The 24,222-nt window shown below is 35.1% G+C and overlaps 1 protein-coding gene across 50 annotated transcripts in view; it reads left to right on the top strand.

Annotated features, from left to right (window-relative positions):
• Nucleotides 1-24,222, top strand: part of MBNL1 (muscleblind like splicing regulator 1) — a 224,368-nt gene that overhangs the window by 36,336 nt on the left and 163,810 nt on the right. For 24 of the 50 annotated variants that reach the window (XR_010155357.1, XR_010155358.1, XR_010155360.1 and 21 more), the window contains one exon: nt 19,432-20,393. The exons of 18 other annotated variants lie outside the window; for them this stretch is intronic. Coding sequence is in view for 28 of the 32 variants with exons in the window: in XM_063806314.1 (XP_063662384.1) it covers nt 20,220-20,393 (174 nt within the window). In the remaining 4 variants the exon portion in view is untranslated. Of the gene's footprint in view, nt 1-18,854; nt 19,284-19,431; nt 20,394-24,222 lie in introns of those variants that run through there. 8 more of the 50 variants (XR_010155359.1, XM_054681182.2, XM_054681184.2 and 5 more) reach the window with 1 other exon arrangement.

The raw sequence follows: 24,222 nt of genomic DNA on the forward strand, positions 1-24,222 counted from the left end.
GGCAAAAGTTTATAGATCATGGTTGTTTGATTATTTTATGCTTTTATGTTACATCATCTAATTTATACATCAGTCGCTGCTCTCTGTAACTTTACATGTGATGTAGCCTGTGACTTTAAAAGATAAGCTGTTAATTGTAGAGTTGTGCTGTTGGAGACCTGTCACTTTGCTAACAAATTCCTCTCTTCATAGAGCTATTTAGAAGATATAGCAAATAAAATTATGTGATTATGTGTTTTTAGAGAAAAATTTATTTATATAAAATGGAAGTCTTTGCTTTTGGCTGCAAAAGAAAGCATCCTTATTTAGCAAATATTGATTGCAGTGCCAGTGTGCCACGTATCATGCTATACCCTTTGGAGGAAAAAGAGGTAAGATGTGCCTGTTCTCAAAGTAATTTCCAGTATAGTGATAGAAATATTCACAAATAATGGACGGGCAAAACAAAGTGGGCACAAAGAAGCCAAGAATAGGCTGTTTGTGGGCAGAGTGTGGAATTTGCCTAAAACCATTTGGTAGACAGGTTAACTCTTTAGATACTTTGTATATATTGGAGAAGAGACAAAATCAACTCATAATTTATTAAAATGATGTGATTCGATATGTAAACCATTTAGTTTTTCTGTTCAAGTATTTGGTAAATAAGTGTGATGCCAGCATAGTATCATCCTGGACTAGACAGAAGAAATTAATTTATTTCTGATGCTGGCAGTTTTGGAGAAAGGTGGGCACATACAGTTCATCTGAATCTTCCTCATGCTAAATTCTTGATTGGAAGCAGGTTAAAACACTCAGGATTGGTAACCAAGTTTCAGTGCCTACAACGTTTATGTTAACAGAAAAGAAAAATCAGTCAGAGAGAGGTGCGTTGTATTTAACATTAATGACAGAGAATTTTAAATATGCGCATGATTCTCTTTTTCCTCCAGCTTTTCTTTCTGCACAGGAAATAAAGCTGTATTTTATAGGCCAGCTTCCAGACTTTGAAATGGTGAAAGTGCAACTGTGCATATTCTTCTATAAGACCCCATTCAGCTGTGACGTGTTGTTACTTGTTTCCAAGATTTAATCTGCATTCTAGGTTAGAAAATTCAGGATTTTATTGCTTATTATTATTCATTTTTATTCATAAATATTTGTTTAAAGCCCATTACATATAAAGTTTTACTATAAGATTTTAAATGAAAATTTTAAGACAAATTAAGAATATGGTTTCTGATTTTCTGAAGTTTATGGCCTATAGAAAAAGGTCCATTCATAAGTGAAATAATAAAAGCAAAACAACAAAAGACTCGAGCTTTAGCCATTCTAATAATTATTAAAATAGCTACTTTCTTCATAGGAACTTATTATTTTACATGTGTGATCCCATAGCTCTTACACAATTCTGTGTGATTTAGGCATTGCTATCTTTCTGGCTCCCAAGTGAGAAGATTGAGGCTTGGAAAGATTAAGGTTAGGGGATTTGCTCAAGGGTCATATGATAAGGTACTACTGTGAGAGCTGAGATCTCAACCCAGGAGTTTTGCTGTTTTTCTGCTTGTTTATTTCCATCAGTATGGTATGAATTAGGCACACAAATACTCATTGCATGTAGATTTGGGACCTACTCCAAGTTAATTCTGGAAAGACTCAGTGAAGAAGATAAGATGTGGAAGAGGTTTTTTTAAAGCATTATGGTCATAAAAGAGCAGACTATGGAATGGACTTTGAAGTTTCACTAGCTTTGAAAGGAGGGGTATATCAAATGGCCTAATCTGCCTGTGTGGTTTGCTCAGTATTAGTTCTACTCACACCTAATACCCTCTGCCCCAGCACTCGCCAAGATCAGCAAAATCTACTTTTAGACTCAAAATCATTACCACCTGTGAAGTTTCTGATGTCGCTTCTGAGTGACATAGCACTCTGTCAATTGCTCTGTTGGATGGCTTTGCTGAATGGCACCTTTTAAGAAGTGCCTTGAGCCCCAAAAGAGTTTCAAATGGTCTTGTAATCTATTCAGCTGCATTATTGAAGATATTAGGGTAATTCAATTCATTTTTTCATCACTAAAACATAGAAATCTGTTGCCAACATTAAAATAGACAAACATATCATTGAAAATTTAATAGCTCTACATTCACTTGGAGATTTCCGATAAACTTTTCTCACTTTCCCCCAAATCCTTAATAATTAGAGCATGTCCATGTGTGTATGTGTGCATGTTTTTGTGTCATATCCCTATGTGTCTATATATATATTCCATAAATGATTGTGAAGTGGTACACAAGTTGTAGCTAAAAATGAAATAGAATAAATGTATGAAGCTAAGGGATCCATTCTCCAACTAATGCGTTAGTTGACAAATTTGCTCTGAAATATTGATACCATTTTGTGGTTCCCTGTATTGAATACAAGTGTGAGCTTGTGAAAATATAGTATCCACAGACCCTAAGTAGAAACAAAATAAAGGTATTCTAATATACCTATGCAAATTTAAAGTTTTAACTTATTCATATAACAGTTTTCAGCTTGTCAGTGACCTGGTATCAATGGATTTGAAAATGATTTTACCTTTAAGTACCAAGAATTCTTAGGGACGTGTGTGTGTGTGTATTCAGATTAAAGATTCCATGCTAATATACTAATTTTTTGGCAAGAAAATTAAGCACCTGTATTTCAGTTTAATAGTACTATGGTAAATGAAATATATTAAACATGCAGATTCTGTTACATTCACCTAATATTAATTTGAAATTTTAATATTCTAGGCACTGTGCTAGATATTGAATACATAATGGTAAACATAAACAGATAGTAAACAGTTATAAAATTTAGACATCTCTCAATTTTCAAATTGGCCATTGCAGAAATAGTGACATTTTATTAGGTTTTGTTGCCACAAGATTTTCAATAATTAAAAAAAATTATTTATAGATGCCAGTAAATATTTATTTTACAGTATCTACCAATGTTAGATTTACTATGCATGAAGGAAGGATTTTATTTTCATGTAAAGAAAAATGCCATTTTATGCTTAGAATCAGTGCTTTACAATTAAACAAGAGAAATAGCATCACAAAATAATACAGGAAGAGAAAACTCATTTTGAGTAGCAGCAAAATATTGTGAGTTTAAAAGGTCAGGCCAGTACAGGAGGCTCCAGTTTTGCCACTCACTATGCAGAATGCTGTGACAGCCAGGGCTGATACAGCTGAAAATATCTGCAGCTTTGGAAGCCTTGTAAGTTTCAAAAGGTCATTTTGGCATCATGATAGGAGCACAGATTCACATGGAAGGTCAAACTGGACAGCCAGGCAGGAAGATAGGTTGCTGAACCCAGTGCTTGTAGATTTTAGAGCAATCACCAACTGCAGTAACTGAGTTTTTTAATTCAATGCAGCCATCTTTCATTGTAATGTTTATTGGGGAATGAGCTTTACTTGGTGGGGAAATTATAAATTACCTTCTCTCTTCTGAAACCTAAGTGTTGCATCTACAACTTTCCCTGGTATCAAGACAAATGTTACTTTAATTTTATTTACGTGTGATATATACCCCATCAAGCTTACAAAAGTAAAGTGCACATCAGATAGGACTGTTGTTGGTGGTGGTGGTGGTGTTTTTAATCAATTAGAAGGCAAAGAAATGAAACAAGTACTTATGATGAAATTGGGCACTAAATTTATCTCTCAGCTTCCTGGCAACTGAAGCAGAAGCTTTAGGAAGTGAAAAAGTCCTGAGTTTATTTAATAAGATTTCTTCAGATCCCATATACTGTCTTATTCTTAGCCCTTTGGGTGTTTAGTTAAATATACTGACTCTGCCCTTGGGTGAAGTCTTGAATGGGTGAATTCCAATTACTAAAAAAGTGAAGGCTGAATTCTTTAGCCTGCCTTTAAGGCCCTTACTGATTTGGCTTCAGCCCAAAGTTCCAGGGTCATCTTCTGCCAGCCCCGTTACATACAGGTGTTCCATACAGACCAGTTCTTCCAGTGTTGATATGCAGTGCTTTCCCACATCCCTGCCATTACTGTCTGGATTTCTACAGTTTGGATTTCTACTCCTTTTTGTCTCTAACCAAATGAAACTTGTCCTTCCAGACCAACCTTCCATTTCTTATCCCTTTTGAAACTAACCTTGACCTCTCTCTTTAACTTACCAAGCTTTCTTGTTACCTCTACTGTGTACTTCTCGCTTCCTTTTTTATATATAGTTATTTGTGTGTTAGTTTTATACCTTTAATTAAACATCAAATTCTTAAAGGCTGGATCCAAGTATTCTCGCTATATCTAGGCTACATATAAAAGGTGGTCAATACACAGTTAATATAATCAATACACATATTTTATGTGTATTATATATTGTTAATGAATATATTCATTTAATAAAGTTACTGTTGAATGTATTTGAATTTCTTGAAGGAAAACATTTCTTTTCCTAGGATAGTAGGGAACAAAGAAAGAAAACCTAAAAAAAGAAGCACAATTAGAGAAACACACTCCTGTAATTTTTCTCAAAGGAAATATTTTGAGACAGCAGAACCAAGATTATAATTTTTTTAATTGTTTTGACTTTGGGTTTTCTTTTTATAAGTCAGCTTAATATTTGTGATTTCTCTGTGCCAAAAAGTAACCAATATTAATAGAGAACAGCTTTAGTACATGTAAAAGAAAAAAATCATTTATGTTATTTCAAACCCTCAGTGCTTTCTTTCTGACAGATTTTTAATGGTTTTATCAGCTGTTAATTAGGTTGGTGCAGAAGTAATTGCAGTTTTAAAAAAAGATTGCAAAAACTGAAATTACTTTTGCACCACCCTGATAAAAAATTGGCCTGACTATATTGCTTTGAAATGTTTCAGACAGTATTCTGTCTCCTTCATTGCTCTTCAAATACTGTTTTAGCAGTTTATCTAGATCAGTCTTACTGTGTGCATAGTCAGCATACATCAGTTTTATACTTTTAAAGTGGCATTGCATTTTACCTACGTGGAAGTTTTCTGCAGACATATTTTAAGCTTCTCTAAGAAAAGCTCTGAAGAAAATGTAGGCTCCTGTTGCTCGGAGGGCTGATGAATAAATTTTAAAAAATCATGCTCAAAGACCACTTCCTTGACAATTAATCTTTCAAAATCAGCTACCGAGTATCTAGAACTTCATAATCTATTCAAAATTGATTAACAATCTTAACTGAGAAGACATTTGTATCTGAAGTGTAGAATTATCTTGTCTCCAGGTATACATTATTAATGTTTAGTGTGTACCCCATGGACATAAAAGAGCAATAGCATCCGTTCTCAGCTCTGTAAAAGAGACCATCTTATCTTCTCTAGAATCAATATTCAGGGGTTTCTCCTTCACTTACACACACCTCAGTCTGAGCTAACCACAAGCAATGCAGTAGTGGTACCTCCAATAAATCCCACTCACCCCCTATCTCTCTCCCTTCTTTTGGCTTCTGTTGTATATATTAGTAGTCATTGTCATTTCTACCAAGTTTGGTATTAAATTGCTAGCATGTATCGTGAATGAGGTTTTACATTTGAAATCAGAAGAGCTGATTTGGAGTTCTGGTTCTTCCATTTATTTAGCATAGGGATTTTAATGGGTCAGTCACTTAACCATGCAAGCCTCGCCTTAATTTATTTGTTCACAAATGAGCAAAATAATATAACCAACCATCTCTTAGAGTTGTGAGGAACAAATAGTAATTAGGATGAAAATAAATTGTATGTCAACATATAAAATATTATTTGCTATTTTTGAATAATAGAATGTATAAGTTGTTGGGAAAGTAAATTTCTGTGCTTGGCTTCTTCAGTGGAAACTTTTTTTTTTTCAATTTTTTTTTTTTTTTTTTTTTTTTTTGAGACAGGGTCTCCCTCTGTTGCCCAGGCTGGAGTGCAGTGGCATGATCTCATCTTATTGTGGCCTCCCGGGCTCAAACAATCCTCCTGCCTCAGCCTTCCAAGTAGCTTGTACTGCAGGCATGCACCACCATGCCTGGCTAATTTTTGTATTTTCTGTAGAGACGGAGGTCTCACTGTGTTGTTCAGGCTGGTCTTGAACTCTTGGGCTCAAGCAGTACTCCCGCCTTGGTCTCTCAAAGTGCTGCGATTATAGGTATGAGCCACTGTGTCCATCCTGAAACTTTTTTTTTTTTAAATTAAAGAACCAAATGAACACCTTGCAGATTTTATGTATAAGCCAGAAAGAAAGCTCAGTACATGTATAGAATGTAGCACAAGCCAACTTTTCAAAAATTAATCTTTTTAAGGGGCATTATGTAATGAAGGAGCATACATTTTTAGTTTTATCCAGGATAAAAGAGGTTCTTTTTCCCCCATTAACTTTAACACAGAGGTTTTACTTTAATTTAAATTCCAAGGACTAGGTTTTTGTTGTATATGAAGAAAACGATTTGACTAAATCCAATGTAAATGTTTTTCCTTATTCTTTGGGGGCACACACATACACACATTAATCCTTATTTTACATTTTATTTATAATATAAATATTTAATTATATTTTATTTATAATATAAATATTTATATTTTATTTATAATATAAATATATTTTATTTATAATATAAATATATTTTATTTATAATATAAATATTTATATTTTATTTATAATATAAATATTTAATTATATTTTATAGGTTGAATAGGTTCCTTGTTTATCTTTTTTGCAAAATAATTTTATTGTTATAAATTGTTCTTATTATAAGCAATAAATAAGGAACCTAAATATCACAATCTGTAAAGCATTTTATTTGTGTGTGATTTTATATGATAGTTCATTAGACATTAGATAGGAAAGTACAGAAAGTTTTGAGATTGCTACATGATTGCTCTTTTAATTTGTCCAATGTATTCCTTTAAATGTTGTGAGGGATTTTTTTACCAGTGAAGTAGCTTTTGCATGCTAAGTTGTAGTGAACTGCTGGGCAGAACTAAAACATAAATGGTTTGAGGCATGATTAATAGTTGTATATGGTGGCCGGGCGTGGTGGCTCATGCCTGTAATCCCAGCACTTTGGGAGGCCGAGGCGGGTGGCTCACGAGGTCAGGAGATTGAGACCATCCTGGCTAACATGGTGAAACCCCGTCTCTACTGAAAATACAAAAAGTAGCCGGGTGTGGTGGTGGGTGCCTGTAGTCCCAGCTACTCAGGAGGCTGAGGCAGGAGAATGGCATGAACCCAGGTGGAGCTTGCAGTGAGCCGAGATCGCACCACTGCACTCCAGCGTGGGTGACAGTGTGAGACTCCGTCTCAAAAAAAAAAAAAAAAAAAAGGTTGTATATGGTGTAGTATCTTAGAGTGATGTGCAGTGGCATGCATGATTTAAAATAATATTAATAATCATAACAGAGCTTTTTTGTAACATTTTATAAGCATACTAGCTTGCTGAAGTAGTCGATGGAATATAATCAAAGATTGTGTCACCAAATCTTTAAACAGGACATTTTATCAGAGAAGATACTCTGGTTTCTTAGGTAAAGTTATAGGGTAGAAACACAGTAAGCAGTCTCTGGTAAGAATAATATTTTAGCCTTGATTGATTATGGTTGCCAAAATTTAATGGAATCAAAAATAACCTGGGAAAACATAGATTCCTGGTTTCTATCCTCAGTAGGTCTAGGGTAGGTCCCAGGAACGGTATATATTTTTAACAGTTACCCACAAGTCACTGATTCAGATAATCCAATAATCTTTCTGGAGCATCAGTATCCCAGAGAAACAAATGTTGCTGTTAATAAACAATTTGCAGTTATTTCAGTTTATTAGCTAGCTACGATTGCATTCTGATTTGCTGTGGAAAGCTGGTCATTACTTTTTAAGAGCATATGATGCTGATGGAAACATGTAGAGCTTTAATCGCTGTCTCATTAAAAGGATGTAGTTTATTCTTTGTGTTTCCTTATTTGTTACAGCTTTTCCAGAATGCACAGAACCTTATGTGCAATTAAAATAATTAAGAAAAAGATATTGTTTTCTATTTAGCAAAGGAACTAAATCTCATGCTCCCTTATAGTTTCTGTTCAATATGCATTCTCTTTTGAAAGTACAAATTTGTAATAATACAATTTTTGATCTCATCTCCCAAGAAGCCTAACTTTATTTATACTCTGACTACACGGTAAAATCACATTGTCAAAATAAAAGCGTTGGTAATGCTCACATTCTGTCAACCAACCATATTTGAAGTCTTTTAAAAATTCACTTTCAGGTACTTTATTCTGTAGACTGTTATTTAATAACTAAGAAAGAGAGTTTGAGGAGGACAAAGTGAGGGCGGAATGTTTTTATTTTCCAAGAGGACATACATGCAAAGGCATAATCATATAAGAGTATATACCTATCTTGGTTATTTTAATTAGAAGTGCATGCTGCTTCAGGGAGACTCCCCACTCCTGACTCAGGAATGACTGCAAGTGGAACCCCCGCCTCAGGGAAAATTACTACATGGGAAAATATGCTTGGGCCTACATGAGTTTTCCAGAGTTCTCTTGTGCCTTAGCTAGTTTGATAATGCTTTGCATTATGTATAGCAGTTGTCAGAAACCATTTCCTTTAATCAGTTAGCATCCAAAAAAGGAAGGGGTAGCAGATATTTTCTGACATTTGTAGATATAATGTATTAAAAAAAGCATTACCTTACTCTTATGACATAGTGTTGTCAGAGATTTCCCAAATACAACATGCCCTGCAGATTCTTAAAACTACACATTTTCCTTTTGTTAATAAGAAAATAACAGTAAAGTATTTATTGTCTATTTTGATACCCTGTCAACCCAAACATTTATTCCGAATTCCAGCCTCTGTTTCTTTGTAAATAATTACAAAATGCAAATACTATGATTGTTTTAGGAATGAAATGCCATGTTTTGATGCAACAGGAGTTGAAAAACTGATTTTACAAATGTTTCCATTGATTAGCTGCTATATGAGGGCTAACAGTTGAAAATATTTTGGAAAAATACAAAAACAGGCTTTCATTTCTATTTATAGAAAAACAGATATACTTTTTTTGCATGTTCCCACAAGAGAAATTTACAGTGTAGATAAAGTACAGCATAGGCTTAACAAATATAGAAAAATATGTTATTGACTCTTGGTGGAAGTACATATTGGTAAAGGTTTTCTTAAAGTTTTTTATTCTAGTTCAAAGTTAATACATATATGAATACACTTCATGTTCTAAGGATTTATATTATTAAAATCACTCATAAGCATAGCTTTTTATATGCAATTTCAGCATTGATTAAAAGAGTGAAAAATGGGCATTAACTTAGTTGACTACTGATAACAAAATGGACATATAGTGGAGTAATATATAATTGTTAAAAAGTAATTATATTGATCTGTTTCTATTGACATAGAAAGATCATTAATATATTTTATATTGTGGAATATTAACATAATTTGTTGTTTAATCTCTGGACCTAGTTAGATATGTGAATTATGTGAAACCTTCTTCAAAGGATATTTAAGTTACATTGAAGTGAAAATAGGAGTCGTCAATGCATGTCTTTGTTTTGTGGCGTATCTTAGTCTTTTAAACCAGGGAAAAACAACTGGGTCTTGAGTCACTGTTAGTCAGTGAAAACATTATTCTTGTTTGTGAGCATATGTGAATTTGTTATTTTTTTGAAAAAAAGTCAAGTTAAACTGATATATCTTGTTATGAAGAATATATATTATTATGAGGAATATATTCAGTTAACATTGGTATATTTTTTAAAAGTATGTTTGAGATTATTTGTTAAAAAGTAATCCTTAAGGTCAGTTGTATAAGTCAATAGAAATATCCATAGGATTGTAATGTTAAAGTGTGTAGCACCTATGTGGCTTGAGTATTTGTAAGTTTGGAATAAGAAATATGTTAGTGAAATAATAGGGACTTTTACTGATTATATGGAATGGAGGAAATATTTGTGTATTACGTTGTGTCATGAGAAGTTCACTAATTTGTTTTTTTAGGATACATTCGAGCAATTCCATACTCATTCGTAATTGGTTTTAGTCATTGTATTCTGAAAAATAATTATTTTGGTCTTTTTATTTAATTATAGGCATAGATTTTTCTATACTTTTTTTCATAATGATTAATAATTAAATCACATATTTTGGGCCATATTCAATATAAATAAGCTAATACAATTTTCCTGATTGAGGTTATCACACCAGGTTTAAAATCAGACATTTGGAAATTCAAATTCTATTTGTTAAGATAAAGCTTCGGTGGTCAGATTTAGTGGGTAGTACTGAGGGCAATTATCACATTAAATTTTTAGAAATTCTGAACAGTGTGGCAACTATTAAGTTTGATCCTAATGAGATATGCTTTATATTTTGGGCAGGTTTTTTTTTTAAATTGTATCTGTCATTTTTTTCACATGTTGATTTTGTAATTTATCCTACTTGAGTCTGCTAAAATAGGAAAAAAATATAGGTTAATTATGGAGAAGATCTTATAACTATTGGTTGTGAGAATGATTTCTGTGTGAGAGGGAAAGTTGGAATAGAGGGGCAAAGAGGTACAAAATGCAGCAGATTTCACCAATGTATGAGGTGTTGTGGAAATATTTTCTTAGTTCTGTGATCAATTAACTTCATACTTATTTTTGTGTTGTGCAATAATGTCATTAGGGATGCACAGATGAATTTGCTACCATTATTTAAGCAGTGAGCATCATATTTTAAATGTTTTAGGCAGAGGTGCCACCAACCTCAGCAAGAAGCTTGGTGATGTTCAGAAGATATAGAGGTTAAATATGAAAACTATGATTTTGGCCCTTAGTTACTGTGTCAAATAAAATAATACTCATTTAAGTAAGCTTTAGGATCAAAGTCTATAATCAGGACATTGTAACGGGAATAACAGCATTACTGTGTATTGCATTTCATTTAGCGTTCACATTTTTGTTGTGTTAGTTCTACATTGACAGATTCGGGTTGGGTCACTGTACCATTCTTCCTGAAAATTGCCAAGATGATGAGATTTGATTTTTCTACCATTTAGCTCTTGAGCACATAACAGCATTTTAACTTTTGCTGTAGTCTGTGTTCTGATTCCCTATTTACTATTTTGAAATATTAAATGATATGGACAGATCAGATATGTCTACCTGAGGCTAACAAGATGATGTCTTAGTGTAATATATAGGTAAATAAAACACTAATTAGGAGTAGTGCTTTCTCTTGTAGAACAATTAAGTAGCATTCACAGTTTTATCTCATTATACCTTCTTGTAGAAGGAAATGTTAAAATACTTCCTCTTTGAATAGCATCAGAAAAAATGCAGTGTTTCTTTTGCTGGAATTGAAGACTGGTTCTGTCAGAATTTCACAGATAATTATTTAAATATTTTAAATTTGCAAAGCCACATAAATCTGTTTCGAATATTCTGTGGCTCAAAATATCTTTCTTCAACTTCATAATCAAGGAGGTATTTAAATATGTTGCTATTTTAACTTCATCGCCTCATGTTCTCTTTCCAATGAGTGACGTTTGATGCTGGTTTCATTCACTTATAAAGGTGACATCCCCAATATACTAAACCATATAGCTTAAGCATTGTGATTTGTCAAAAATACAAACTAATCTGATATACTAAGAAAAATCTTCAGTCATACCACAAATATTAATTGTTCGTTTCCTCTGGGCCAGGCATTGTTTTGGTGATCTGTTTCTATTAATGGAGAACTAGCATAACCACTGCCTTCTCTCATGGAGCTTACATTTTTGTGGCAAAGGCAAATGATAAGCAGATAGCGAGATAAGCGTGTAATATTACTCTGCTTTCTTCACAGTACTATGTAGTATTAGATGGCGTTTTTTTGTTTGTTTTGTTTTTTAGACGAGGTCTCACTCTGTTACCTAGGCTAGAGTGTAGTGGCTTAGTCATAGCTTACTGCAGTCTTGAACTCCTGGGCTCAAGCAGTACTCCCATTTCAGCCTCCCAAGTTGCTGGGACCACAAGCACATGCCATCATGTGTGGCTAATTTTTAAAAATTTGTTTTCTGTAGAGATGGGGTCTCACTGTGTTGCTCAGGCTGGAAGTGTAATGTTATGTACTTCTCTCAAAACGAGTCTGGACTGCTGTTGGGAGGAACAGAAGGTTGGGTGCTTTGGATGGTGGCCTGAAAATCTTCTAAGAAGATAACTTTGCAGTAGGGACTTGGACGAAGGCCTATTGGGGTATAGAGCTAGTATGCAAAGTGCAGTGATTCATTGTGATAATTATCTTCTAGTGAGCTTATACCTTTTACATTTTTAAAAATTTTGCCTGATACAGGAATTAATTCAAAATTCACTTTTAAATCATTGTCTGTATAGAAGCTTTATGTTCTGTTTTGTCCTAAATATAAATACTTAAGGATCAACAATCATTTTCTAATTGGAATACAGTTTAGTTGCCTCTGGAATTCTAATCTTTGGCAGTAGTGTGTCACCTAACCGACACTCCTTCATTATCCTTCCTACAGTAGACCACTAGGTGATTTAGGGAACCAAACTGTTGAATGGATCAGAATTCTAAAAGACTGCTTCGACAGAGCTTAGATTACTTATTTGAGTTAGTAAACACAATCTTCCTTTCTTGGCAGCAGCTAGTCTGAAATGTGGCAGACCAGCAGGCCACATTGGCAGTCTCTATGCCATTCCAGAGGATGTGTGATTGAAAGTTATCTTTTTCTTTGCAGTATTGCTAAAACTTAGTCATTTACATATCTCCTTCATGATTTTCATTTATGTGTAGTCTCTTAGGTATATTTGTGTGTATATGTATCTATTCTTTAAATCTTTTTTAAAAACTTATTTAATTAATACTTTTTTTTTTTCAGACAGGGTCTTACTCTATTGCCCAGGTTGGAGTGCAGTGGTGTGATCATGGCTTACTGCAGCCTTGACATCCTGTGCTCAAGCAATCCTCCTGCCTCAGCCTCCTGAGTAATTGGGACTACAGGCATTTGTCACCCTGCCTGGCTAATTTTTGTATTTTTTGTAGATATAGGGTCCTACTATGTTGTTCAGGCTGGTCTCGAACACCTGGCCTCAAGCAATCCTCCACTTCAGCCTCCCAAAGTGTTGGATTACAGGCGTGAGCCACGGTGCCCGGCCCTTTAAATTTGTAAATTAAACTTTAATTTCTTCCTAAGTTATAATATTGATGTAATCACAGACCGGACACACTAGTTTTAGCATTCTAATCCATCTGTTAAAATTATGTTGTTTGTGCATCACCTGAAATTGCCATGGGTACTGCTGGTAGTGTGGTTACCCCTCACTGAGAAATACTTACCTCTGCTTTTTGCTATGTGGAGTTGAATAGTGCTGAAGGCTGCATTAACTCATTCAGATGACAGTTCTTCCCATATAATGTATAACATCTTTGTTACTCTACTTAGCACCTTAGTGAATACAGAGATGGCTGTACAGCCTCCAGAAATGCTAAGTTGGTTGGTTGTATATGGAAATCTCTGTTAATATTTGGGACAAACCCTGGGAATAATTGTGTGAGCAAACTTAGTTTACTAAAGAACTGCATTGCTAATTATGGACTTGTTGACACCAGTGAGCCAGGGGAAGAAGTTGTGGTTTTGGGCAAGGGGTTCTTTCTTATCAACTCCAAACTTACAGGGTGAAGTTAGCCATCTCTTTCAGTTAGATTGAAACTGTCTTAATAAACGACCTCAAAAAATTACTTAGTTAACTTCCTCAGTATATAACTTATATCAACATTAAAAGCATATTAAATAAAATTCTTCAAAATTACCAGCTAACTACTCTGGGATATAACTGGACTGATTGCCTATATTTGCTTTAGAAGAACTTTTGCAATGATTAGTAAACATATGTGAGCAAGAAATTTAACCTTGCTCATGGAGGCCATCCAGTTCTCCAAAAGAGAATTTCATTTTCATACCTTGTAAGCATCTCTTTATCTTCTATAGCAGTAGGTATGTGACTCTTAAATAGGCATTCATATGAAGCCATATATATATATATATATATGTAATTTTTAAGAATAATTGTTGAAAGAATAAGAATAATTTCATTCTTCTTTATCCTTTTCTCGGTTTTTATTATCTCTGTCATTTCAAATTTTATTTCTTTCCTTTTTATTTTCTCCCTTATATTTATCTTAAAGTAGAATATATACATGATTTCTGATATCATTCAAAAAGAAATTGGTTCTTGTGGCAGAATATTAGTGTTGTAGATGATGTCAGATAAAGCAAGAAACTATAGCGTTTGGAATGTGATCAGTAGGTTAAAGAGGGACTGCTGTTAGCTATTATTCAGATTTTTAAGTTTGATTCTTTTTTTTTTTTTTTTTTTTTTTGAGGCAGAGTCTCGCTCTGTCACCCAGGCTGGAGTGCAGTGGTGTGATCTCGGCTCACTGCAAGCTCTGCCTCCCAGGTTCACGCCATTCTCCTGCCTCACCCTCCCGAGTAGCTGGGACTACAGGTGCCCGCCACTATGCCCAGCTAATTTTTTGTATTTTTTAGTAGAGATGGGGTTTCACCGTGTTAGCCAGGATGATCTTGATCTCCTGACCTCGTGATCTGCCTGCCTCGGCCTCCCAAAGTGCTGGGATTACAGGCGTGAGCCACCGTGCCCGGCCTTAAGTTTGATTCTTACAATATTTTTGTTGTTCAGAGAAGTTTATTATAATGTATTGAAATATAGGTCAGATATTTACCTCAGAAGCAATGTACCCATTAGTAGAAATCTTTCCTTTAATAATTATTTACAGACAAAATTTATTTTAGGCCAAATATGTTTGCAAGAATTCTCATAATCTGGACATTACCCACATATCTTTAAACATTATATCTATCTATAGAACAAAACCCCATTACTTAGTTAATGTTTTGTGAATTCAGTATTGATCCAAATTCTATAAAATCTTAATTTACCAAAAGAGATTTCTATTTTTTGAAATTTTTTTTTTAATATAGAGAAGGAATATAAAACAATAATCTGATATCAGCAGTTTAGTGAAATTGATCTATAGGATATAATTTGAGTTTGTTACCCACAGTGCCCTATATCAAGGGCAGGCACATACATTATCAGGTCTAGCTAGACTAATGCATAATGGCCAGTATCTATTTTAATTGTTCAGTGTCTATGCCTGAACTAATTATTAATACTTTGATTATCATCCTTGTCTATGTCCTTTACAATTAAATGGTACAAATCTATGTTGATAATGCTTTCAATAGCACTTTTGAAGTAAATAGAATTTCTCTGCTACAGAAAATAAATATAATCAGAACACTGATTTGCAAGCATTTTAGTAATCAAAGTATATTTTGTACTTGAGGGATTGTCTGTAACCTGGCAAAAAGGAAAAATAATCAACTCTAGAAATTAATTTTTAGTTGTATTTAGATATGACTACCAAGCAATGCAGATATTTCTTGGGGTACCAGTCTTCTTACATATATTGTCTGGGTGCCATAGATCATGATATTAAATAATCTATTTCATCAGTGTTGGGACCACATCCTCCCATACATGTTTATTTCTGTAAGTATGAATGAAGTTTACTCATTTATCAAACATTTTTAAAAAAGATCTGTTATGTTCCAAGAACTGTGTGATGGAAGACACTGGACCTACACCCTGTTGTCAGGGCATATATAACATTGAGGGGGAGAGGTACGAAGAGCTACAAAGTACCAGAAACATTCTGAGATGGAATAATGTTTAGCATAGTTGACCCAGTCCTATAGAGAAGGTGATTTTTGAACAGCAATTTAAACAAGGAGAAGGAATTTGCCAAGTTGCAGGGGTGAGGAAGTGTGTGTCAAACCAAACAGGGAGTTAGCATGTAACAAGTCCCAGGAGCTCATACATGTCTTGGCACCTGCCAAGAACCCTCAGCAACTCCTCTCCAGGGGAGATACAAGAGGTACAGCACTGAGAGAAGCAACAAGATAAAATGTATCAGTTTGTTAAAAGGGAAAGGTTCAAGAAAGAGGGAGTTGTAAATCATGTTACAGGTCAAGTAAAGGCAAGAACAAAACATAGTCTTTGGACTTGGCTTTCCTGACAGCATTGATGACCTTTGCTGAGCAGTAAAGTAATGGATGTGAAAGTCAGACTGATAAGGATTCAGAAGTGAATGGGAAAGGAAGAAGCAGAAAAACAGCACGGTAGATGACTCTTTAGATATTTGCTTGGGAAGGATGGATTAAGTGCATTAGGGAGAGGAGGATGCTAGCCAGGGCAGGGTCCTCTTCCTCCTGCCATGTCACCGTCTGCATGTTGGAGTTTCTTCAGCACATTTGGAAGCTAAGAGAAGGAATTGCTGAAAGACAGGGCGTGCATGTATAGAGGAGGCAGAAAAAGAACTAGGTCTTGAGAATGAATGAGTCAAGGTGGAGGCTTGTGGAAGTTTAACTGTGGGCAGGAGGAGGGAGAACTGGGAGACCAAGAAAGATACAGAAAGATAGGTTAAAGACTCGTGGGTAGGAAGGTAAGAAAAAGTTCATGCTTAAGGGCTACTGTTATGGCTATGAAATATTCGTGACACATAATATTGTTATCCACTATTGCTAATGAACATGGAGAAAGAGTAATGAAGTTTTAAAAAAAAGCTGCCGTGTGCAATGAGATAGGGAGCTGTCCAAGGACAGGGCTAGATTGTGAGGCAGTGAAAGGGCCTATGTGACCCTGGAACATAATAATTTATAGAGGCAATGATTGTGTGTGTGTGTGTGTGTGTGTGTGTGTGTGTTTTCAAATGTATGTTTCAGTGTGTTCATGTGTTGTATTCATATATGTGTTCATGTGGGTGTGTTTGTATATTTTGTACCCTAGAAGTAATCCAAATCCTGATGCAGCAATTGATAATTTAGTTTACCAATATTTTTGGAACTCCATCTATTTTGCATCATTATGCTAAGCCATGGGGTTACTGAGATGAATAATATATTTTTTCTGTCCTTAAAAACATATGGTCTAGTGGGTCAGATATATAAGGAAATAAAACACTGTATAGGGCATAGGTGCAGAGATAATTCAGAGAAGGCAGTATTACGATATGGATGGATAGAGATGGGGATAATGACATCTTGGTAGCTTTTTGGAGGAAGTACCATCTTAGCTGGCTTTAGAGGAAGAGAATAGTTACATGTGAGGCACTTGAAGATTCTGAAGAGAAGGAGTAAAGACATTGTTGACCATGCAGGTGGTCCATTCTCAAGGCATGAAATCATTGAGTAATTCTTAATGCAGAACAAAGTTTCAGGAAGATAGACACAGCTTACAGTTTATGACTGGACCTTTGTTTTTTTTTTTTTTTTTTTTTTTTATAGAAACTGGCATTAAGACCTAGGAACTTTTTTGAAAACCAAAATATTTCTTGAACACTGGTGATGAGGTTTTTTTTTTTTTTTTTTTTTTTGATGGAGTCTCACACTGTCTTCTGGCCTGGAGTGCAGTGGCGCAATCTCGGCTCACTGCAACATCCACCTCCCAGGTTCTAAGTGATTCCAGGAGAATCACCCAGCCTCCCAAGGAGCTGGGATTACAGGTGCCTGCCACCGTGCCCGGCTAATTTTTTGTATTTTAGTATTTTTAGAGACAGGGTTTTGCCATGTTGACCAGGTTGGTCTCGAACACCTGACCTCGTGATCTGCCTGCTTCGGCCTCCCAAAGTGCTGGGATTACAGGTATGAGCCACTGTGCCCAGCCATGGGTTTTTACAATTTTTTTTTAGACAGAGTCTTGCTCTGTCACCCAAGCTGGAGTGCAGTGGTGCAATCTCAGCTCACTGCAGCTTCCGCCTCCCGGGTTCAAGTGATTCTTCTGCCTCAGCCTCCTGAGTAGCTGGGATTATAGGTGCCACCACCACGCCCAGCTAATTTTTGTATTTTTAATAGATATGGGGTTTTACCATGTTGGCCAGGCTGGTCTTGAACTCCTGACCTTGTGATCCACCCACCTCAGCCTCCCAAAGTGCGGGGATTACAGGCGTGATCCACCAAGCTTGATTGATTTTTTAAATCTCTATCAAAAGTTGTAGTCTTACTGTAGTATTTTCCAAATAGTTTTGGAAAGTAGTTTTTTAAACGAAATTTAGTGTTAAAATGGCAATATTAATCTTAAACAATTTAAGTTCTAGATGTTCGTGTTTTTTAACATACGTATGTATTTATATCCTATACTCTAATTTCCAAAAATTATAAATATACCATATGCCAATAGAGCAATTTTGGCTCATGAAGAAGTATCATCAAATACTAGTTATCATACTGTGAAAATTTTACTTTTTAAAGCCTTGTTTTCCTCATTGGCAACATTCAAACAAAAAAAAAAAAAAGAAGAAAAATCCTGATAGAAAAAGTAAGTTGTTAAAAGTAAAAATGCCCTGCTCTAAGTAGTCTTGTGGTGCTGAGTTAACTGATCATCAGGCAACAGGGGATCCCTCATCCCCCACCCTCCAGCTTTGTTTGGAATTGTACTTCTGAAGTGCATCACGCTGCTCAAATCAAATTGCTCACTTAATATTTAATGTTTCTGCGATGGAATCACTTTCTCCCTTGAGGTTGACTTCAGATTTACCAGACACACTGACAACACTGCACTCCTTATTTTCCCCACATGACCTCAGCTTCTGCTTTAAAAATGTACGAATAGAGGATGCTTTTGTTCATATCTTGCCTGCCTGTGATATATTGACAAAGTGTCTGCGGGCTCAATGGAATAGTTTTACAGTATGAGTGCTGTTTTCAGTGGAGGGGCAGGACTTGGGCTTTAGAAGGAAGTGAATTGGATAGGTCAGGAGAATGTACCATTTGTAAACACCCCTTTCCTTTTTTATTCACGTGTCAGGACAGCAGGAGCAGGCTGTTCAGTGCCCGTCCCTGCGCAGAGCCGGAGGGAAAGCAGCTTGGAAGTCAGCTGCAATTTTTAAACCTTGCTTTTTATTCCCTGGTAATGATCTTCAAGTGCTTAGACTTGTCTGAGAAGCTGTTTTGAAACTAACATGGTTTAGTCCACTAACTGCATGTTGGGTAAATTCAAAACCCACATGCTCGTCCTCTTGCAGTGGAATAAGTCACATCTGATGGACATTTTCTGTGCTTATAGCATAGTAATGAACGTCTGACAGGCGCGACCTTTCATAAGACAACCCACACTATTGGCTTTCTGCCCAGAATATTGCTGCAACACTATCTGTGATTGGTTATCTCTCTATCATGCATTGCTTCACAAGGGGAAACGGCCCCTTTTTTTAATAAATCTACGATGGCTGGCTGCAATATGCCTCACTGTAAGTATTTTGTGTGTGTATGTGTGGGAGAGAGAGAGAGGCTGACTTGAATATTACTTAGTCTGGTATCACATGGCAAGGCTGTGATACTGTAGGACATCAGTGAAGTGCTGCTTAGTAAATCTTAACCTATCTCTTTTTTCTACAGGTTGGTACTAAGAAGTGCCTTTCCTGACGTCTCTGCTGCTTGGAACCGCTTCTAGAGCAGTCTCTGCTTTTGCCTTGCTTGCTGCCAGCTAGACTGTGACGACAGCACATCCACCCTCCACCTCTAGCCCAGACACCCCCATTTCTACTTATAATCAAGAGAAAAGCTCTAAGTATCTGGCATTGCCCTAGGCTGCTTTAGTGTTAAAAGAAAAGTTTGCTGAAAAAGTAAGATATCTTCTGCCAGGAAATCAAGGAGGAAAAAAAAATCATTTTCTCGATTTTGCTCTAAACTGCTGCATCTGTCTATGCCAAACTAATCAATACCGATTGCACCACCAAACTCCATTGCAAATTCAGCTGTGAGGAGATTCCCTTTCAGACAACTTTGCTGAAAGCAGCTTGGAAATTCGGTGTCGAAGGGTCTGCCACGTTTTCATGCTTGCATTTTGGGCTCCAAATTGGCACTGGGAAGGGGTTACTGAGAGCACAAGGCTGATACCAGGCCCTACTTTTAAACGTTCATCTACTTACAATCCTAGTATTTCTCTAAAAACCAAAACCTCTTTGAATTAACAGTTTCATGCTGTGAATTTCTAGTGGGAGATCTTTTCCTTGATATTGACGACACAATTTTCCATGTACTTTTAAAGCAGGGAGTGGGGAAAAGTATTTTGAGGGGACATTTTCATCATCAGTTCAGCTTTTTTTTTTTTGGTTGTTGCTCTTTTTGTGGGGGTTGGGTTTGTTGGTTTCACTGAAACATTTAACTACCTGTAAAATCTAAACATGGCTGTTAGTGTCACACCAATTCGGGACACAAAATGGCTAACACTGGAAGTATGTAGAGAGTTCCAGAGGGGGACTTGCTCACGGCCAGACACGGAATGTAAATTTGCACATCCTTCGAAAAGCTGCCAAGTTGAAAATGGACGAGTAATCGCCTGCTTTGATTCATTGAAAGTGAGTAACTATTATATTCTTTTAAGGATATTCAATGATTGAATGAGGGGTATATGGACATACAGTTCTCTGCATATGGGATTATGGATTGCTTTGTTCATAGTTTAGTTATACAGTGTGTTGATGATGTTGGGCTGGGGAACTTTACGAGAAGCAGTAGAATCAAGTCTGGCCAAACTTTGTTATGAATAACTTTATCAGTCCTTTCACTGCATGTTTTTTTTTGCTAGGGCAGAAAGTGTTGACATATTTTTCACTTAGTAATGGCAAAGTGAGTGTCTGTCCCTGGAAATGGTAAATGTAGCTACCTGTGAGTGCTTAGCATATGCATATATTATATATAAGGCCATGGCAATAGCTGAATGAGGATGATTTTCATTTGTTGGTAAAGGCATTGTACAGTTGCAAAAGAGAAGCAGATTTAAAATCAGCTAAACTTGGATAGACTTTTTACTCTTTTAATATTTTGACATTTTAGATTTTCTTTTTATTTTGTGGGCATTTTATTTTCAGGCCAGAGCCACGCATTTTATGGAAAATGTAACTAGAAGTAAGGTGCTGAACTGCTGCTACAGCACCTTACCTGAGGCACAAACTTTGTTGCATGTGAGTTTTATAAATAAGTAGAAACTCATAAGTACTATTGTTTATTGGATTTTTCCAGCTTCAAAAATTCTAATGTGAATTAGCAGTTTATTTTCTGTTAGATCATGTTTTTTTTTTATTTGTAATAGTCTTAGCTAGAAATGTTAAAAGTTAGCTTTTGTGGGCACCATAATACTAAAATATTTACTTTAGTGTTTCTTGACATTCAAAAATGTCATTGGATTTGTAATTCAGGTATCATATTTGAAAATGAGTCTTTTAAAAGATAACATAAATATCTTTATTTTGACACACAAGGTCAAGACTAGAAATGTGTTCCTGGGTACTTTCAGCCTACTTGGTTTAATCAAATTGCTTTTGAATATGAATGTCCTAATTTAATTCTTTGGACCTTTGAGCGAAGGACACTATCACTTCTACATATGTAGAGAAGTAAAAGTCTCATAGATCCATCTTGTCTTTAAAAATATATGGTGCTATAATAATCTTTTCTTTAATAACATCAGGGTGAGTTATGAGTTAATTGTTTCAGTTCATTGTTTCCTGGTCCAGTTTAGGCTGTTCATTTTGCTAAAGTTTTTGCCAAAGATTTCAAGAATATGATCTTTAGAGTTGAACAGAAAGGAGGTATTAACAACAAAAATATTTTAAAATGTTAGATTCTTCTTAATGTCATAGTCCTAAAGATCAATAAGCAAAAGTTATAAACTCCCATTGAGACTTTCTTCACCCTTTCCTTTGAGAGGCATCAGTGAAGGGCACAGTGGTTGTACCTCCGTGAATGTGTATTCCTAAATTCATGCTGGCTGAGTTCAGGTGTAATTAGAGACTGAGACCCATAAAATGAGGGGCAAAGAGCTAATTACTCTTGTCGGTAACCAGCTGTGGCCATAAGTAACCCTGTTTTGACCCAATTAATAGTAAATCCAATTTTGAATCCTACAGACAGTTGATGGTGCACTCGTAGCTGCAAAATGAAGGACATTAAATTTGGCTGTGACATTGAGTGGTTACACAGAAGACCTGCTTCTACAACATTTGGAAACATTGTGAAACATTACTATTCAGTTGCTATTTTTCCATCTCAAAATATTTTTTTTTAGTTGCTGCTCACTTATGGCCACAGAACAGTCCCTTTTTGAATAAAACAGCAAGGTTGCTTAATGACATGCTATGTGGTTAACAAGATTCAACTGCCACATCAAGGACTTTAAATAATTTCAAGATTTTAAATGTATTTATGAAATGAACTCATTACAGCAGCTAATCAATGCAAACTTTGTCCTTTTTCTTTGTCTTTCTAAGAGAAACTAAATTTAATTTAAATTTAAATTACAGTGTCTAAAACTTGGTAAAATATTTTAAATTTGAATAAGAGGAAAAAAATAAACATGAATTTATTTATGATGGAGCTGCATACCCAGGACAGTAGCTTCTTAAATGTTAGTAAAATAATTATGTTAAGCATTAAAACAATTTTGAATATGTAATTAAGCATTTATGTTAAAAAACATGTTTCTTACGTGTGTGTGTATATATTTATAACTGACACATGTGATTCTTTGTACAGTATTTAGAATCCTTCCTTTCAGATAGCAGTCCTCTTGTATTCAGTCTTGTGGCTAAAATAGATCAAAAACATATTTTAAAACTGTTAAAGTAACTGTATGACTCATGCTTGAAGTTCTGAAATTTGGGAGCGTTATGAGGTTTCCATGCCAGTAACCGCTAGATCATTTGCATTCTCTCACAGAGTAAACGGAAAAAAATTTAGAAAACTTGTAATAATCCTGACTTCTTTAATAAAATGTGTCCTGTGTATTGCTTAAATCCATAGTCCAGCCTTTTCTGAGTTCTTGAGCCATGAGATGGAGGTGGCCTGTGTAATCTACTATTTTTAGAAAGTTAGGAAAGCAAACCAAATACTCTCTGAGAGGACCCTATGAAATGGCTGTACCCTTCAGCTGTGCTGCTTCAGACTTTGGCCAGGCTCCCAGGTGACTTACGTTAATAGCAGACTTCTAGTTAGAAGAGAAGAATTTATTTCATTAAAAAAAAAAACATAAGTCAAACAGTTCAAGAAAGTATTCATTTATGTAAAAGAAGTCAATTGGTATGTTACTAAAGATAATAGGAAGAAAATTAGCTGACTATTTTAGTTGCATACTGATGATTTTAAGGTTTAAATAATTAGATTTAAATATACCGTATGAAAATGTAGAAGTCTGTATCGTAATAAATCTATTGCTAAGTAAAATGGGAATACATGACAACGAGGAATGTAGGTATTTATTAAGAATGTCAGAATTAGAACGAGAACAGTAAAAGAGCAAAAGCTGTAATAATGTGTGCTAGTATATAAACAATACTCTAAATACTTAGTTTCTCTAATTTTCCTTTTACAATTGCAGTTTTAATTTATAATAGTCTAAGAGTGTATTCATGCTGAGACTTAAATTGCTTACGTGCTATAGATTTAGGTGTATTAGCTATTTCAGAAATCCACAACATTTGCAAAGGTGCATTATTTTATGCCAAAGAGTATTATGTTCCCCTATGGCTTGTGAAAGAGATAGGAAAAAAGAAAAGAAAAATATTAACACTGCAAGCCACGATTAGAAAATTATATTTCAAAAATGATGTTTCAAATCAATGACAAATTGCCTATTCAGTCATGAGCTCTCAACTAAAATTTGGGGAGTCAATGTAAAGAAAGCCTACAGAATGTATTTTAATATTTGCCAAGTTATTTATACCCTCAAAAAAAAAGCTTTTACGATATGATCAACAGAAATAGACTTATTGTTTACTGAATTCTATTTCAAATACCCATTCATTTTTCAGGTACTAGGGATGGGAGGAAGAGAATATAACCTTTATATTTACTATCTATTTTCCAAAAATCTAGCAAAATTCTTTTACCTTTGAAAACTTTAGTCACTTGTTCCTTTGTCAAATTGAGCCATTTTATTTAAGGTAATTAAAATTTCTTTTTGCTATATACAGTGATATCTATCTATAAATAGCACCCCTGATTTATCATAGACACATTTGAGATCAGATTCCACTGCAAAGTGGCATACAATCAAGGGCACTGAGAACAGTTTTAAAGAGCCTCTGCAGGCTTAGCAGAATATGTGAAGTATGGAAATTAGGTATTAGAAGGCACACAAATATATGTACATACAGGTAAATGAACAACTAAAGCACTCAAAATCAGTAA

This window comes from Pan troglodytes, chromosome 2 (assembly GCF_028858775.2).
Source record: "Pan troglodytes isolate AG18354 chromosome 2, NHGRI_mPanTro3-v2.0_pri, whole genome shotgun sequence".
Taxonomy (NCBI): Eukaryota; Metazoa; Chordata; class Mammalia; order Primates; family Hominidae; genus Pan; species Pan troglodytes.